We start from the raw sequence: 18,323 nt of genomic DNA, 5'->3' as shown, positions 1-18,323 counted from the left end.
TAGAGCCTCAACTCACAGAGTTTGGTCTGTACTTCTACATAACGAAGTCTTAAAGATGGACTCAGAAAGCCACAATGTTCTTCTTGCTAATGAATGTGTTCAGCACTGGGATGACCTAACTCTGTGGCTCAGTCGTAATATTGGTGCGAAAGGTAAGAAAAACATCCTTTTTAGTTCCATTTACAGCAGGAATCAAAAGTGAGTCCACTGTAGAATACACAGATGACGCACCATAAGAACGTTTCTAAATAGACTGGATGTTATTCTTGTGATCTCTCACAGATCAATTCTTAGGTAATGATCATGAATAATTGTATAGTCGACATTACCTTGAACCATATTTCCTGTTATTCCTCACGAACAACGTTCTCACAGTCAGTAAATAATAGGTCTCTTCAGTTGCAGGCTAATACGAAAGAAAGAGGTTATCATCTGTAATTGGCTGCGATTAAGATTACAGTAGAATAAAAAAGGTAATGTTAATCACTATCAAGATTCAGTGGGGCTATCATTGTCCGCCAGTATGGATAATGTCTGATTAATGCAAGACCATAAGGTTTGTTCTTAGATTACAGCGGTCCAAACACAACTGCTAATTGGTGCTTTTGAAAAAGTCCCTACTAGTACATATTTTTATTTTAAACATGATGTGTTTGATTCCCTAACGCTTCTATTAACAATGTTACACTACAAATCATTATAGATAGCATATTATGTCTGTTACAAAACATGCTTCTTTTATTTAAGGAATAACCCAAATATGCCCCTTGTTCATTGAATTCAGACGCTATATCCTTGTACTCAATACTGTGGGCAATCCCCACAGGAGCAATTTGGGGGGGAAGTGTCTCAGGGACACAACGACATGCTGACTGCAGTGGGGTTTGAACCTGTTGTGACCCCCTGATCCGAACACCAACGCACAACCCACTGCACCACACGCCTCGCCCTAAAATGACAGCAATTCGCCTTTTCTGTAATTTACCTTTTAAATGTTTGTTTCATCTTTTGTTTTTTCTTATAGGAACAAGCCCACAAGACAGTCCTAGAAATTTCTCTCCTAGTGCCTCGGCTCATTTCTCCTTTGCACGAAGGTAATAATAGCCATTGATATTCACTTGATTTGCAGCTGGACTTCAGCCAGTAGAGACCAGAGGGGCACCTGTTGGATGCAGTTCATCAAAAATAAAAACAGTGTGCTTCGAGTCGTAGCTATTCAACAGTAAAAACTGAAATATATATATGTATTCCCTGCCCGCCCAAGTGTAAATGTATAGCCTCTTGAGTCTATTTCTGCTTTAAAAACAGCATCAATAGCTATGTTATTTATCTATTTTTAATTTGAACTCAACACGATGTCATGTAATTGTTTTTTTTAATTAAAATCCACAGTCATTGCCACAGAGCAGACAGGTAACATTTTATTTTAGGTTTTCATTTGAGCTTGAATTTTCATTACATCTCATTTGTACAAAGTTGACTTTATAATCCTACCCCCTTCATTTGTTTGCCATACGTTTTCTGTTCCATCCTTCTTGCATCAGGTTTCAGATCTTCATTCAGTGTTTGCTTTCCTCTGTTGTGTAAACCAAATCATCTGAAAAAACTAAAGCAAACAAAGGTTACCTTCATCTATAACCACATATTCATTAAGATTGTAGCAGTTGATTTACAAGTTTGTAATACAAACATGTAAATAATTCATATTTCATTTGAAAGGATAAGTTGTTTTTAAAAGAAGACACACGTTTTTCTCACTGACTAGCTTCATCATGTATTGTTCATTATGGATTCAGCGTGAGACTCTGAGACTTGATGTTCTGTGTCTCTGCTGTTGTGTAACAGGACTGATGGTCGCCGCTGGTCGCTGGCCTCCCTTCCCTCGTCTGGATATGGAACCAACACGCCCAGCTCCACCATCTCTGTAAGCATCATTCACTCACCCAGTGTGACTCGTGTGGCATCAAAACATATCACAGGTCAATTTAAATAATCTGAAGAAAACAAATGAAAGAAATCAACATAACTGAGTAATTAAAAGCAGCAAGGAATATTTTAAGGAAACAATATTGTGATTATTTGCTATTCAATAAACTACAAGCTATATTTGTCCTCCTCTTAGTCATAAACAAGGTATGACTGTAGCAAGTACAATTAATAGATATATATATATATATATATACATGTAACGTTTCTACATAATTAGAGTCAAATACATTTTTTTATTTTTTTTATAACCCAGCCAGTAAGAGAAAAGTTAACCTGCTAGTGTTGTACCCCAAATGATTCATCCTGAGGTAAATTCTTTGCAGCAGTTGCAGAACAAAGTAGGAAAGAGTGCATATATAAACTGTGTAAGCATGCATTCCAAAATACTGTATGCACAAGATAAAAAACAGATGTTGATAAAAGATTCTGACAATTCTGCATCTCTGTTCACCTGGCCATTTGTCATTTATTCTTTCTCTTACATTTTTTGATTCGAGTCACATAGTATTGATAATACAGTTTGATTGACAGGTCGTTCTATTAAGTGACCCAAAAATAGCAAATTAAATAAGAAACAATTCATAGTGCAAAAACATGATAGGAAGTTGGTCAAGTAAACATCTGTCAGCATGCAGAACAAAGTCAAGTTACTTTAATGTGGAGTACAGTATTTGTCACGATGGCTCTATTTACCCTTTTATGAGCCTGGCTCACAATTCTTTGTGAACAAACACTCTCTATGAGAGGCACAGATTTGTTCTGGAGTAAACATGACTTTGACAAGAACGCAACAAGCACACACCCACACATTTATCTCTCTTATTGTGACTAGTTGCTCCGTCTACATCTCTCAAACGTAATTGTGTTCAAATATATCTGTGTTTATAGGAAGTAGACATGTGCATACAATACAGTCCAAGTAAACACAGACTAACAGGATTACAAAGTATCATGAGGATTGTGTTTTAGTTTTGTGTGACATTTGGTCAGCTGGTACATTTCCTGCTATTCACACCATCTATCGAAGGAAGCATGTCTTTGTTTCTCTGCTGAAGTCATGAGTCAATTCATACTAGAAACAGTAAACGTCTTTAGCATGTGCTAACGGTCAAGCTCTTTCTTCAGTTATTCACTACAACAGTTAGTGAATGTATTAATTGTTAAATCATTTGTGTGTGTAAGAGCTGTATCAATGTCCCATGTACATTTTGTGTGCTTTAGTGGAATGGTTAATCATTTGGGAAATATGCTTATTTGCTTTCTTGCTAAGAGTTACAGGAAAATATTGCACTGGCCTTGTCTCCAGCATGGTCTACGGCCAGGAGATGGTTAACTTAATTTAGCATTAGCAAGTCTGGAAACACTGGGAAACAAGGTTGAAAAATGCATTACATCTACTGTAAATGTCACTTTTGAACACGTCATTATGCTATTTGACTCTCCAAAAAAAGCATTATTCCCTAAAATGTACAGAACATTGCCAAAATGCATGATTTTTCTTTTATGGTATTTTTTTCATCCACAAAAAAAAATGCCGTCTTCTTTTTTTTCCTTTTCATTTTGAATTTAAATGTGTTTCATTTCCAGTCATCCTGTTCATCACAGGAGAAGCTGCACCAGCTGCCCTTCCAGCCTACGCCTGATGAACTGCACTTCCTCTCTAAGCATTTCTGCACAGAGAGCATCTCTGGGGATGAGTGCCGCAGAGCCTCGGCTCAGATGCGACCGCGATCACGCAGTCTCAGGTATTTGTCCTCTCTGCAAATACACGTCATCCTACAGTAACGTGCAAGTGCGTACCATTGGTGCCACTCAAGTACTGATTTTTTTAAATAAAGTTTCATCTTTATTTGGTTTGTGACTCGAATCCACTTTAAGATCAACATTTTTTAATCCAGTTCAACAGTTTCCTCTACATATTTATATATATATATATATTAATATTGTTATGCTTGTTTTATATGTATGTTTTCATATATGATTTGATTTTATATATATCAAAAATCAAATGACAAAACAAACCATCACAAAATAAAGTTGTATTAGCACTGAAAAAAAACGTAAATAAAACAAGCATATCAATATTAAACTACATATCGGTTAATATAAATAAGTCCCACATGTTATTTCCAATATGATATCATATCATAAAAATACATAAATATTATTAAAAACTAAACCACAGACTTCATATTAGTGTATTATATATTTTTGTATTGGAGTACTATCAATGATATAGTACAATAGATTGGTATCATGCAGTACAGTCCCTTCCTAAGTATATGATTCTTGAGTGATAAATCTTATGTTCCCAAATGATCTCCATTAGCGGTGCCCATATTTCTTTAAGAAAATAAATATATAATCTTAGCATATGTGTATTTTTTTCTATTGTATAAATACTTTGTCAACAATTAAAATGAACTGATTTGTGTCCAATTTGTTTTTCAGCCCTGGAAGATCTCCTTCATGCTACGACCATGAGATTATCATGATGAACCACGTCTACAAGGAGCGATTTCCCAGAGTGAGAGCTCCCAATATGTCCACTACCGCCGACAGCCGTGTCCGGCCATTAATTATATTAAGCATTGAAAAACTGACACCTCCCCTTCTTCCTGCAGGCCACCGCTCAGATGGAGGAAAGGATTCAAGACATCATCCGAAGCAACTCTCCGGAGAGCGTCCTCCCTTTGGCAGATGGTGTGCTCGGCTTTGCCCACCACCAGATTATTGAGCTGGCCCGTGACTGTCTGGAGAAGAGCCGGCAAGGACTCATCACCTCCAGCTACTTCTGCGAGCTCACTGACAAGCTGGAGAGGCTGGTTCAGGAGGTGAGCGCGTCTCCAGGAATGATCTACTATTTCAATGAAGATATAAAACAGTATTCAAATGTGCTGTGTAAGACAGCACAAAGATAGAGCCCCGTTTTGGGTTTTCAATGTATTATATTGCATTTGAATTACAGAGCTAAAGTATTAGTGAATTAGAACAATTATTATCCGATTATTTTTCACTTCGAGATGGAAAATTATTTAGTAGTTTGACCATAAAATGTTTTTGAACTTGTTTCTTATGATGCAAGTAGCCAAAATGTCTGTGTCCTTTTTTTTTTATGAAAGAAAAATAAAGATTCAAGATGAAAAAATATATATTAAAAAAAACTGAGCATTTGACATCTTTGAACAGTGAATTTGGGCAGGGGCATATACATCATGTCTAGGTACCATCTTTGTTTAGGTTAAGAAAAATATTACTTAACTGATGAAAATCTTTCTTTCTATCGTGCAACAGAAAGAATTCTGTTTCTCATCTAGATGTTTAAATGAGTCGTTAGGGTTTCCAGAAAGTACAACCTCTGTTTAGAAACATGATGGTTATGCGTTACTGACACAAATTGTCATAAATATAAACCTTGTTGCTTTTTCTTCTGACTTTTTTCTAGCTTACAATAACATGTGGAAATCCTGTATCTTTCTGTGCAGTCAACAGAGAGATCGGAGAGTGACGAGGTAAACTTCATCAAAGAGCTGGTGAAGAAGATCCTCATCATCATAGCCCGACCTGCTCGACTGCTGGAATGTCTGGTAGGTTAAATATCACAGCCTCTGATCTGTTTGTTTACCCCTGGATTTATATAAAACATTTCCACTTGATTTTTAAATATATTTCTTATTTTTGTGTTGCTGGTTCAGACAAAAGAGAAAACATGTTGCTGTAGTATTTCTTTCTTTGTATATGTGTGACTCAAGTAGTAGGTAAGTCTGACAGTATCAAAGCAGTGTATTTATCTATCTTTAGCAGAGTTGACACATGCCACTTTTTACTGCACACTGCAACTTATAAAATACATCTGTGAGTCTGATACAGAAAAGTCCTACAAGTGTAAGTAATTCAAACACACTTCTGAAACATTATTCATATAATAAATCATGCTGCTGTCTGCAGGAATTTGACCCGGAGGAATTTTACCACCTTTTGGAGGCTGCTGAAGGACACGCTAAAGAGGGCCAGGGCATCAAAACAGACATCCCACGTTACATCATCAGCCAGCTGGGACTCACAAGAGATCCTCTGGAAGGTAAAGGAAGTTTATCATCATCAACATCAGCGATATTCAAATACAAACTATAACACCAGGAAATACAAGGTTTAAACAGAATGAATAGATGTGCTTAAAAAAAAAACCACAACATTCAAATGATTATTATGAACTATAATGTTATGGTTAGAGCTTCAAGCTATTTGGGACAGCCTTACTACAAATATCTTTCCTTGGTTCACGAGACAATCAAATGATCAAACGGCATGAAATGTAAAGTAAAATATTCTAATAAACATTTCCACTATTACGTTGGCAGCTTGCAGGAATTTATGGTATCGAGATACTTTTTTAGGGTTTACTTCTATAATGCCATCAAAGTTTCACAGTCGTTGCGGTAAATGTGAATACACAGTAACTGGTGAAGCTGTGAAGGAATGAAAGAACCGAAAGACAAAGATACTCTTGACTAATGTCCTGAACAGACCGTCTTTCTAATGACTCTCTGTCCCTCCAGATTCAGCAACAAACCACATTCATTATGACTAATTAGAAAGGAATGGCTTCCCCACAGACCTAACACAGATCCACACAGGCTGCCTCATCAGCCCATCTCTCGTCTCATTTCCCACGAGTGTCTCTTGTGTTGCGTTTGCCCCATGCCTTATGTGCCTCAAGCAGACCTACAAGGGAGGACAGATGTTAAATAGCAGCGGAAATGTGTTTACAGGCTCTCTCGGGGCAGGACAAACACCCCCCTGTGAGAGTGCACACATGGACTGTGGCATGATTGCAAAATAACACAGAGAAAAAAAATAAAAGATGCAAGGTGGTTTATAATGAGCAGTTGTTCTGGAGTAGTGATTTTCAAAGTGTGTGTTAGACATGTGTTGGTGTTGCCAAATCTAATTTCCGCCCCATTTATTCTCAATTCAGATTATCTTGGAGTCAGCACCTCACACCTAATAGGTCGATAAAGGCTGCTGTTATGTTGTTTTGTTTAAAAGTCCTGATTTCTCAGCATGTAACTTTGTTTTAAAAACTGCACCGCAGAACCTGTTCATCTTGTAGGCCTCACATGCAGTTTTAGATTTATAATCCACTAGCAACACTTTATACATTTTAAACTGCTCCTTCTTTCTTTCTTTGTTTTGTAGAAATAGCTCAGCTGACCAGCTGTGACAGCGGGATTGCAGAAACACCAGAAACAGACGATTCTGTAAGCACTTTTTTCCTATTGATCTCCTCCGTCTTTACTGCGTCCACAAATACAGATTTGTTCTCTTTGAGGTGTTCTAGTATTTGTCTCTCTTCTCGCCCTCAGTCTCAGAGCCTCAGCACAGCCCTGCGGTGTCGCCGTAAACCCTGTGAACTAGACTTTGAGATGAAAAAACTCATCAGCAATGGTGCCTATGGGTAAGGACGTCTTATTCCAAATCTGATCTGGTTATAGATGCATCACCAACAATTTCATTTTCTTTTTATTATGTTAGATTTACTTCCCCAGTCTAGGACATTGTTTTGTCACAGCAGCATGTAAACAAGGCATTGCACACAACATTAAAATAAACATAAACCGTAAATATATATATATTATAAACAACACAAATATATATACTGTATGCATAATGTATCTATATTGAATACAGAATATAAATATACATAATACGTTTGTATAGACTATAACAGACCAACCTACTGCTTAAACATTTTTTAAGTTCAGACTTGATGATCAACTTACAAAATGTCTCCTAGCTGACCTTTAAACCATTCCTAACTGTCCCACAGAGCTGTTTATCTGGTTCGTCACAAGGAAACAAAGCAGCGGTTTGCCATGAAGAAGATCAACAAGCAGAACCTGATTTTGAGGAATCAGATACAACAGGCCTTTGTGGAGCGAGACATACTTACCTTTGCAGAGAACCCTTTTGTGGTGTCCATGTACTGCTCCTTTGAGACCCGGCGGCACCTGTGCATGGTCATGGAGTACGTTGAAGGTCAGCAGAAAGGTTGTTTAGTGCAGTTTAAGTGCTGCAGCTGAAAGCACTTTGAACAACATCTCCTTTGTGTTCTCTTGTCAAATCACTGCATTTATCTCTAAAGGTGGAGACTGTGCCACTCTTCTGAAGAACATGGGTCCTCTGCCTGTGGATATGGCCAGGATGTATTTTGCAGAGACGGTGCTGGCACTGGAGTATCTCCACAACTATGGCATCGTCCACAGAGACCTCAAACCAGACAAGTGAGGCCTTGCACATTTTAGATATGAACCCTATAGAGATAGATTATTCATATCTGCATTTCACTTCAGCATTTTACTGACAGATATTTCCATCAGAAGTTGGTGGATGTTAATGTGTCACTAATTTACATACATAAAAATATATCATTGTCAAATACATAATGTTGCCTTATTAGTTCTTTAAGTTTTGGAAATTAAAGTACTTTTTCATATATTTGTTTACATTCTTTAAATGAATTGATGAAAGCAGGAATTTGACATTGTGGTATCACTTCTACCGTTACTAAAGTAAACAATGTAATTACTATTAATATTTTTTCAAAAACTTCTAATGCTGCTTATATATTCTGATTACAGTACCTAGGAATATAAGTAACCTGTGCACTTCTACATACTGTAATTATCACTGTGTGGAAGCTCAACTGCCTAAAGGTTGTATTTTATCATCACAATCCTTGTAATTGTGACATTCTCTCTGGTTTCCTCGCAGTTTGCTGGTCACATCAATGGGACACATTAAACTGACAGATTTTGGGTTGTCCAAAGTCGGGCTGATGAGCATGACCACTAACCTGTATGAGGGACATATAGAGAAAGACGCCAGGGAGTTCTCTGATAAGCAGGTATATCTTATTTAATGAAAGTTTTGACAAAACCTATTCTTCAAACCACATCTTGTTATGGATATTTATTCATATTTAATTCTGTATAGGTCTGTGGAACGCCTGAGTATATTGCACCAGAGGTGATCCTGAGACAGGGCTATGGGAAGCCGGTGGACTGGTGGGCGATGGGCATCATCCTCTACGAGTTCCTGGTGGGCTGCGTGCCTTTCTTTGGAGACACACCAGAGGCGCTGTTCGGACAGGTCATCAGTGGTCAGTATTACCCCCCCTAAAATGTTAAACTATTAGTAGAGTTTCTGTGTGACATCTGTGAAGTGTATTAAACCTCACNCAGTACCTACACAATTTCAGGATAGACAGATTATAATCAATGAAAAGTATTTCCTTCATACTGCGACGCGACAGTCATATGAACAGGGACAAACACTAACCAGGTTTACATCCGATTGGGGCGGAAAGTGCACTTGCGCGAGAGTCAGACCTTCCTCTCTTTGGGGACCGAACTCAAATGGCTCAAACTATTCGGTCGCAGCACATCCTGGCGAATCGCTCTAAGAGTAACAATCCCAAACAATTTCTATTGAGTTTGTTATAGCGTCCCAGGCACACTTGACCGAAGCATCGTGGTCCGTGTACCACCGACGTATAGTCGCGATTTCAGTTTCTGTGTTGTATATATAATCATATAATAAAATGGTCCTACGTCACTGTGTCTTATAAACCCTTCCGAATCGGAAGGGATCAGATGTCATGGGCGGCGGGGACGACATTACCATAAAAATACAATAATAGTAATAACACAAACAGTAGAAAAAACATAAAGAAAACAAATATATCGTGGACGTAAACATTAGACATAAAAGAGACGACAATATTTTCTTTTTTCTTCGAACTCTAACTGGCGGAATTTAGTTGGTAATTCCTTGCCAACAAACGCAGGTTCCGTTCGCAGTCGCACCCTGATGCGTTAGTGTAGATAATCACTCCAAATTATGTAAGTGTCTACAGTGTGTCTTTGAGATGATTATCAAATTGTAAAATCCCCGCCATTTTGCACTGGTGACTACTGGACAGAGCTTGTCGCGGAGACCAACACAGAGGTTTCTTTCCGTGCGTCGGCGTGGTCCTTGAGCATCTCCTAACTACGGTAGCGTGGTCAGTGGCCGAAGGGTATCGGACAGAGTCCTAGTGGAGACGACGGTAATCGAGGATACAAGCCACATAGTTGCACCTGCAAGGTGAATATAGAACAACTGGTTAAAAAATAAATAAACTACAGAGTGTTTGAAAGCGTACAACAGTTTTATGATATCACTGCCCCGTCTAGACACGAGTAGATCTGACTTTAATTACATTTGAGTTGAGTGTTTCGTCAACTTAATGTGTTGCTTAAAATAATACTTCTGTATACAGTATGTGACACTGTGAGTGATGCACGGCCAGATACGGCTGGAGAAGCTGACTCAGATAGGAAATATATGATATATTATGATATTATATGATTGATGATCTGATTGATGATATGAATGATAAGTGCAACACGTCGGCGTCTTCTCTGCATACGGCAGTTTAAACTGTATTTCCTTTATCCTGTAATATGACTTGATAGATTTAAACTCCGCACACTGAGCTCTGATTGGTCAGCAGGCGGTGCTTTCACTGAGTTGATCTCTTTTCTATAGACGCCGGAGGTGGGCAGAGTCAGGTAAAAAAAGTGATTTAGCCTTCCCAAACCTGAGCCTCACGTGCCGCCTATGCATTACAGTAATAGCAATGACAAAAATAAACCAAAATACACAATGACACGATAAGACAGAAACTCAAGCTTTTTATTTCCCTTAACCATTACATGACGTATTTTAATTACAATGCAAAGCATGACATTTCACAGAAGCAAAAACAAAACATCATCTTTTTAGTATTCTTCATTAAAGTTTGTACTTCATGATCAAAATAAACTATATTTATTAGTGCTTCATGCTTCCCTCACGGCATCTGGCTTGTAGATTACTGTCAGCACATGAGGAGATATTCTCAATCAGATATGAATTAAACATTTACATAGTGACCACAAAGAATTAGTCCCTCGAGTTTTGTTAGCCAAACAGATGGCAGTAAGTGGATTTATCTTGACTTTAGACCACAAGTGCATTTTTTATAATTCTGATAATATGACTTGTTCTCATCTTGTAGTCTCATGGTGACAGCAATAGAGAGAAAATCTTAATCTTGAAAACAAGAGCTTTTATCTTGTCAGCGGTGTGGCTCAGATGAATTGTATTATTCTGAGTTGTTGGATAAGGGCCTCTATCTGCGGCATGGAAATGAATGGCATGCCATGACTGATTTGCTATTCTCTCAATCAAATTGTACCAAGCCTCTGAGAGGGACTGTTAATTAAAGGCGCCAGAACACACTGAATGCATGGCACCGTGGCCTCGGGCCGCACATACATATTCATAGCTCCCCTCCCAAATTTGATTAAAATGGGGCCAAATGGTGCACAGAGCAGACAATCAGCAGGGCACAGACAGACTTTGCTCCCCTTTTCATTGCTTATCCATGAGGCTTTTAGAAAAAAAGCATATGTAAATTGTCTCATTTAACATTATGCTTACACCTCAGAACTGACTCTGATTTGTCTGACTTTGCTGGCTAAGTATTTCTTTAAAAGAGCACCTCAGAGCAGTGGGTCACAATTGCATGAAAGTATCACATTCAATATAATAATTTAAAAACAATCTTACAACATACCTAAGGTTTGTTTTCATACTCCTAATGTTTTCATAAACTGGTTTATAATTTAATACAAGCTATAAAACATGGAGCAAGTCGACTGCTACAGTGTCATGATTGCTTATGTATGGCCTGTTCCTTGCAGATGAATAAATGCAAACAACTAATTATGCACTCTGAGCTAACAGGGATTGACTATTTAGTTTGCAATTCATGTTTTTAAAGCAATAAAGCAACTCATTCTGGTTTGTTTTTTACCTACAGTGATCTCAGAAACACTTCTATGTATTTCCTTATCAAAGCTTTTTGCTTGCTATCTTTAAATAGTAGCTATTGAGGTTCATGAGCTTCTTGTATGTCAGAGTATTTTACTTTCAAACTGATCGCGTGCATTGTGTGTTTTCCAGATGAGATCAACTGGCCTGAGGGAGACGATGCCCCCCCGCCTGATTCTCAGGAGCTCATCACCTTGCTCCTCCGACAGAACCCTCTGGACCGGATGGGTGCAGGTACTGACACAAAGGGCAAGGAGAGATGTGGCACAGCCAGTATCTCGGTTAGGATCAGAGAGGCGCAGCAGGCCTCCATAAATGATCATGTGACGAGCCGCCTCTGCACCGCTCATAATTCCTAGTCACTGGGGGAAAAATTGAGGCCACAGCAGAGCAGTTTATCCTGTGGCCTCTTCACCTCGTCCCCTTGATCTATTGCAATTATTTCCCTGCCAGTCCATGAAACTAGTTCCATGATCCGGCATTAAGAGTGTGTAGCTCTGTGGAGTGTTAAAAGATGCCATGACCTGGGACAAAGGCATTCAAAGAGAGGGACGCACGTAGCATGTTCAACTGGGGGGGACAGCTGGATGCCTTGTTTGTCTAGAAGCCCCCTCTCCAGGCTGCCATTTACAAAATCTCCTGCTACTCCACAAAAGGTCACGGGCAGGAAATTGTCCTGCATAATTTACGGTCATGTTATCGGTTAGTCCTGCAACCACTAGGGAAAAGGAAAACATAGCGTTGTTGTTTTTTTTACGTCCTGTATCTCTCTGAGACCCTCATTTTGAATTCCCAGTGTTTTCATCACAAGAAGTTTTAACGTCTGTCCTGGAAATTGTATTTTAAGTAGTTATCATTTGTGCTTGTTTGATCTGTAGGTGGAGCTGCAGAAGTAAAGCAGCATAAGTTTTTCAGTGACCTGGACTGGAACAGCCTGCTGAGGCAGAAGGCAGAGTTTATTCCTCAGCTGGAGTCTGAGGATGACACCAGCTACTTCGACAGTGAGTTTTCTCTTTTATGTGAACATAATATGTCAAATGTTCTATTATCATCATACAGTATTTATAAGTTGTTTATCTGTATCTTTGGGCGAACCTGGTTCTGAAAGTCCCATTTCAATGTGGAGCACTTCTACAGCTTGCATCAGAATTAAACATAAGTGCCAGACATTTAGAACACATTTTTCTAACTGCTGATTTGTACCTCCAAAACCTAGAACATGATATTGCAAATAGAATAGATGCAAACATAGTGTGTAATAAAATACTTTAATATTATCTTTATTAATTTTCTCATGTTTGTTTGCCATGTGATTAAAAACCTGTGCAGATACAGCCAGAAAAAACATCTTGTTTTAAAGAAAAAATATTGGAAGAATTGGCCTGGAACATTTATAGTACAACTCACATGACACACCAACATATTGTAAATGAAATAAACAAATCCACGAAGTGACTCTGCTAAAACATAGCCTGGGGTACAGTGATTATAAGTTGTTATACTTAAATCGTCTTGAGGCACTCATTAAAACTCTTAATAACTGAGTGAAACCTGAACCTCCCATCATCCCCAGCTCGCTCTGAGAGGTACCATCACCTCGAGACAGAAGAGGACGATACAAACGATGAAGACTTCAATGTGGAGCTGCGGCAGTTCTCCTCTTGTTCGCACCGATTCTCCAAGGTTTGTCCTTAATCTGCTCCCCTCACATTTTTCAAACTAACATCATCGTTACCTCCTGAGATGTTAGTAATGTAAATGAGTGGATGGAGTGTTAGGAAGTGTCTAGAAAACACACCCGCTGCCCCTTTACCCTAGAGTATTAAACGTTGGATTTGCATACATTTTCCGCCTGCAAATCAGATCTGTTTTTTCTTTTTCGGTAATGTGGAACACGATACACAATACAGTCGTACGAGCTGGGAGTCATTGTTGTGCTGCATTGCAGTATGCTCCCCTCTCACATCAACACAGAGCATTACAGTGTCTCAGAAAGCAGCGGGGCTTCTCCGAGGAAGCGTTGAGCAATGTTTCAATGTTTTTCCCTCGACTGCACCTAGAACTCCGAGGTTGTAATTCATGATGAAGTCTGCGTTAACACCGAAAACACTTATCTGCATCACATTTCCTGTAAATAATACTGCATTTGTTAATCAATCTGTGTAGCTTAATCAGTATCTGACAATGTGTGTTTTAAACATAATGTTGCCTTTACAGCCTAGCATGTACTGAAGTGAGTTATTGTTTCTGTGTGGTTGTCAGGTTTACAGCAGCCTGGATTTGTCCCGTGGGCTCCTGGAGGAGAAAGGAGAGACGGAGGGGAAGAAGAGTGAGAGCCCACTGACTGTCGACTCTCTCAGCTGGACACCAGATTTTGCTGAAATGTATGTTTGAAACTCAAGTTCATTAAACACATGCATAAACCAAATACAGTATGTAGCAGAGATGATATAAGCAGTTAAGGCATAATGCTAGGATTAGAAAATCATATTACACACAAGAAGAAAATACCTATTTGATTATTTTACGGTTCCCATTTCATTCAGTCACATGAATAGTTTGCTGGATTAGCTACTTAACATAATCCTCATGGAAACCTAGCCAAAACATATACAATACATTCAGCTCTTTCTGTTAGAATCTGTTCATCTCATTATAAATGTTTCTTTATTTTCCACCAGGCCCTCACTCTCCCACTCCACAGACACCGACAGTCTGAATCCGGGTCTTCGCCCCAACGCGTTGCCAAAGTTTGCCATCTCAGCAGAGAGTGAAGCAGACGAGACCTCCGGCCTCGGTGACCCCAGCAAGAGCTCCATCTCCTTCGGAGAGCTCCCGCAGGACGAGCCGGACGCTACCACTCCAGGCAGCACTCACAGTGGAGCCACGCTCTCTGGTACAACATTACACTGTGTGGAATTTCATAGTGTTTAAGTATCTTATTCTTCTGCCTGGTTTTCATTTGATAAAAATGTGTAAGTTGTAAGATCTCTGAAACACTGAAACTACAGAATCAAAAATGGTCTTACATTTTCCTCATTTATCACTTAAAGCTACAGTTTGTTGCAATTTATGTATTTTTCACTTAAATAATCAGCCATTTAACCTCCTTTGAATCCATAATTTGCCCTGTTTAAGTTTCTGTATGGACAAAACAATCAAGATAGAGCGGAAATGCACTCAAATAACAGACATGAGTTTAGTAAGAATTGTGTCATAAATCAAATCAAATAAGCTGTAAGATTATTTCCTAAAATATCCAACAGTTGTTTCTAGAATGGCAATCGTATCTTTAATCAAGGGAAGTACATGTTACCCTTACTCCATGCTCATCTTTTGTAATAAACAGGAAGTTTCTCAGAACATCTGGACCAGTTGACCCCCAGAGGTGAGGGGTTGCAGAGCCCAGACAGTACCAGCCATGCCTCCACAGACCATGGGCCTCAGAACAACTCTCTGCGACCTGAGAGCGCTGCAGAGAAGACCAGCGCTGTGGCAAAAGTCCCAAAGTCTGTCTCAACCGGTGCCCTTTCCCTCATGATCCCCGGGGGTAAGGCGAAGCACACAAACAGATGTGCATGTGTTGACTGAAAATGTGCCGTAATCATATACTGTAAAGGTTAAAGTATATCGGAGCAACAACGTGCCAAGAATCACAAAAAAGCCATGGACTTTGTACAAATAATGTGGAAAAGATTAAAGCAAACTCTATAGATCTGTGTGAAATGGGCCCAGCAATACACCTACCGTGAGTTTCATTTTACAGAGGGACTACGGGCAAGAAGCCGAGTACAAGTCTATAATAAGGAAAGTAAGCAGAAGCAAGAGGCCTTCACAGCTGGGAGCGGGAATATCCCATTAGTTTCACCCTCAGCAGGAGCAGCGTGAACCAGGCTCATGAGCTTTATAGACTCACCTGACTCCAGGGCCCGCTAATGTGTGATTGATTGAATGAAAAACACTGCTGCTCAGGTGGTGATTATCTTCTTTTTTTTTTCAGATACCTTCGGGGTCTCTCCTCTGGCCAGCCCCCTCTCCCCGTACTCCCTCTCCTCAGACCCTTCCTCCAGAGACTCCTCTCCAAGCCGAGAAACCTCCCACCTTACGGCCAACCCGCGGCAGCCCGTCGTCATCCACAGCTCAGGGAAGAAGTTCGGCTTCACGCTGAGGGCCATTCGGGTGTATTCGTGTGACGGGGACATCTACACTGTCTACCACATGGTCTGGGTAAGGACTACATCAGCCTGTAGTGAAACTCCTAATCAATTATAAGTCAGTGAACTGTGAGGGTGCTTTCACGCTTAACCGGTTTGCTGCTGTTTAAACAAACTGTGATGCATTAGTGTAGTTCATTTGGACACGTGTGAAAGCTGTCAATCAAATTGTAGTGTAGACCAAACAGACAAACTAAGACTGAATTAAATGAAGGGTCTTTGTTCACTCCTTGGGAACTGTGAGTATCTATATATGTAATATATACTGTTGATGTTGATACAATATTTTGAATGTGTCAAATGTGACTAATGGAATTTTTCCTGATCAATGTGAAAGTGAACATTTGTTTAAACAGCACTTGTACAAATTAGTAGTAAAAGGTAGAAACCACACAGTAGCTATTCCTGTATTTGTACACAAAACACACAAAATGCACCATTCTGTTTGTTGAGACAACAACACACATGTTAGCACAGTACACAGCAGAGTAGTCACTAGAATTTGATTTCCCCCACATGGGTCCATGTAGCAATTATGATGCAGGATAGCAAACACCAAAATCACACAATGTATACACTTTCAGTGAATATCACTGAAGCTCTTGATTAGTTGCAATACGTGTGAACACAAACTTTGTTTTCTTTTGTCCCAAGCGAATGTGAAAATATACCTCAAACAACAAAATGACTGTAAGGAAATCTAGGTTATGAAAGTAAATCTCTTTTATGTGTCTGTTAATCAGAATGTAGAAGATGGCGGATCTGCACATAAAGCAGGACTCAAAGCTGGAGACCTCATCACTCATGTGAACGGAGAACCAGTTCACGGCCTCGTCCACACTGAAGTGGTGGAGCTCCTGCTCAAGGTAAATGACAATGTATTTTCTTCTTTAGTATCAGAAATTCAGTTTAAAAAAACCTCAACATTAAACATCATGTTGACTTAACATCATTTAGTTTTTATATTATTATTATTCCTTCCCTTTCAGAGTGGTAGCAAAGTGACCATCTCCACTACCCCCTTTGAAAATACTTCAATAAAAACTGGTCCAGCCCGGAGGAACAGCTACAGGAGCAAAATGGTGAGATGTTCCAAGAAGCCCAAGAAGGAGAAGACACCAGAAAGGTAAAACTCTTCTACTGACACTTTATATTTATTTTCAAATATATGTTTTTATCAAATTGTTATCGCATGGTTCGAATCTCATGTATAACGTTATGATGATACGTTATGAGTGAATGGTCGGATATCAACTGTGTAGACACTTTGATACCTATTGGCCCCTAGGGGGCAGAGAGATAACACTAAGAGAGTATTTGAATGCAGAGCATGCCTACAGGGTCATAGGGATATTTAGCATTTCAACAGGATTCAAATAGACTGAGTGCAAAACGATTTATGAAAAGCAAAAACAATGGACAATGGTATGGAGCTATTTCAGGGTCATAAGTTTTGATCATTCAAACAAATACCATTTATTTGAAAGTTCAAGTTTTTATCCTGAACTTTGAAAAATACAATGATGTATTCAAAATAAAAATAAGTATTTGAAATAATTTTTCAGGTTGAATATTATTTTGATTCAGTTCAGCAATTTTTTNTTTTTTAAAATAAAATATTTATTTTCAGATTTCACTTTTATACATATTTTGATATTTGAATCCTTATTTTTTTCAGTTACATTTTTTCAGTTTCACATTCTAGCACAGTTTATTGCTCTTATACCTTGATTGTTGCCAATTACGATGCTCAACAGCTTGCTTAAAGGAACTTTGACGCTGGTATCAGTTTACCACCAATCACGGGAGTATTGTGTATAGAAAGTATTGAGTTATATTTCTCGCGCTACCTAACATCCTTTAAGGCAACATGACAGAGGGAGGCCTGTCACTCAGGATGCCAAACTACTCTTTGCTAAGCCCCGCCCCCCCACGCAACATCAGGGCCAAAAGTTTGAAAGCGAAAAAAAAAGATCTGAAAGCGAAAAAAAAGGTCTGAAAGTGGAAAACGATCTGAAGGTCAAAAGAAATGTGAAACCTGAAAAAACAAGATTTGAAACTGAAAAAATAATTGTTTTGAATCTGAAAACGAAAAATCTGCAACTGAAAAAAATAAGGATTCAAATATCAAAATATGTATAAAAGTGAAATCTGAAAATAAATATTTTATTCAAAAAAAATTGCTGAACTGAATCAAAA

General features: G+C 38.8%; 1 protein-coding gene across 5 annotated transcripts in view; it reads left to right on the top strand.

The window, feature by feature from the left end:
• mast4 (microtubule associated serine/threonine kinase family member 4) overlaps window positions 1-18,323 on the top strand; it is a 58,662-nt gene that overhangs the window by 33,942 nt on the left and 6,397 nt on the right. For 3 of the 5 annotated variants that reach the window (XM_010790625.1, XM_010790626.1, XM_010790622.1), the window contains 23 exons: window positions 1,025-1,094; window positions 1,393-1,413; window positions 1,846-1,924; window positions 3,577-3,734; window positions 4,441-4,516; window positions 4,614-4,823; window positions 5,475-5,576; window positions 5,938-6,070; window positions 7,189-7,250; window positions 7,356-7,447; window positions 7,820-8,028; window positions 8,135-8,273; window positions 8,764-8,896; window positions 8,986-9,151; window positions 12,043-12,144; window positions 12,789-12,911; window positions 13,484-13,593; window positions 14,173-14,294; window positions 14,592-14,806; window positions 15,260-15,460; window positions 15,911-16,137; window positions 16,868-16,990; window positions 17,114-17,250. In XM_010790625.1, coding sequence (XP_010788927.1) covers window positions 1,025-1,094; window positions 1,393-1,413; window positions 1,846-1,924; window positions 3,577-3,734; window positions 4,441-4,516; window positions 4,614-4,823; window positions 5,475-5,576; window positions 5,938-6,070; window positions 7,189-7,250; window positions 7,356-7,447; window positions 7,820-8,028; window positions 8,135-8,273; window positions 8,764-8,896; window positions 8,986-9,151; window positions 12,043-12,144; window positions 12,789-12,911; window positions 13,484-13,593; window positions 14,173-14,294; window positions 14,592-14,806; window positions 15,260-15,460; window positions 15,911-16,137; window positions 16,868-16,990; window positions 17,114-17,250 — 3,010 coding nt within the window. The remainder of the gene's footprint in view (window positions 1-1,024; window positions 1,095-1,392; window positions 1,414-1,845; window positions 1,925-3,576; window positions 3,735-4,440; window positions 4,517-4,613; window positions 4,824-5,474; window positions 5,577-5,937; window positions 6,071-7,188; window positions 7,251-7,355; window positions 7,448-7,819; window positions 8,029-8,134; window positions 8,274-8,763; window positions 8,897-8,985; window positions 9,152-12,042; window positions 12,145-12,788; window positions 12,912-13,483; window positions 13,594-14,172; window positions 14,295-14,591; window positions 14,807-15,259; window positions 15,461-15,910; window positions 16,138-16,867; window positions 16,991-17,113; window positions 17,251-18,323) is intronic. The other 2 variants (XM_010790623.1, XM_010790624.1) reach the window with 2 other exon arrangements.

The sequence above is a fragment of the Notothenia coriiceps genome, unplaced genomic scaffold (assembly GCF_000735185.1).
Source record: "Notothenia coriiceps isolate Sejong01 unplaced genomic scaffold, NC01 NC01_scaffold00034473, whole genome shotgun sequence".
Taxonomy (NCBI): Eukaryota; Metazoa; Chordata; class Actinopteri; order Perciformes; family Nototheniidae; genus Notothenia; species Notothenia coriiceps.
The sequence above is the reverse complement of the archived record's forward strand: the minus strand, read 5'-3'. Positions and strand labels throughout refer to the sequence as shown.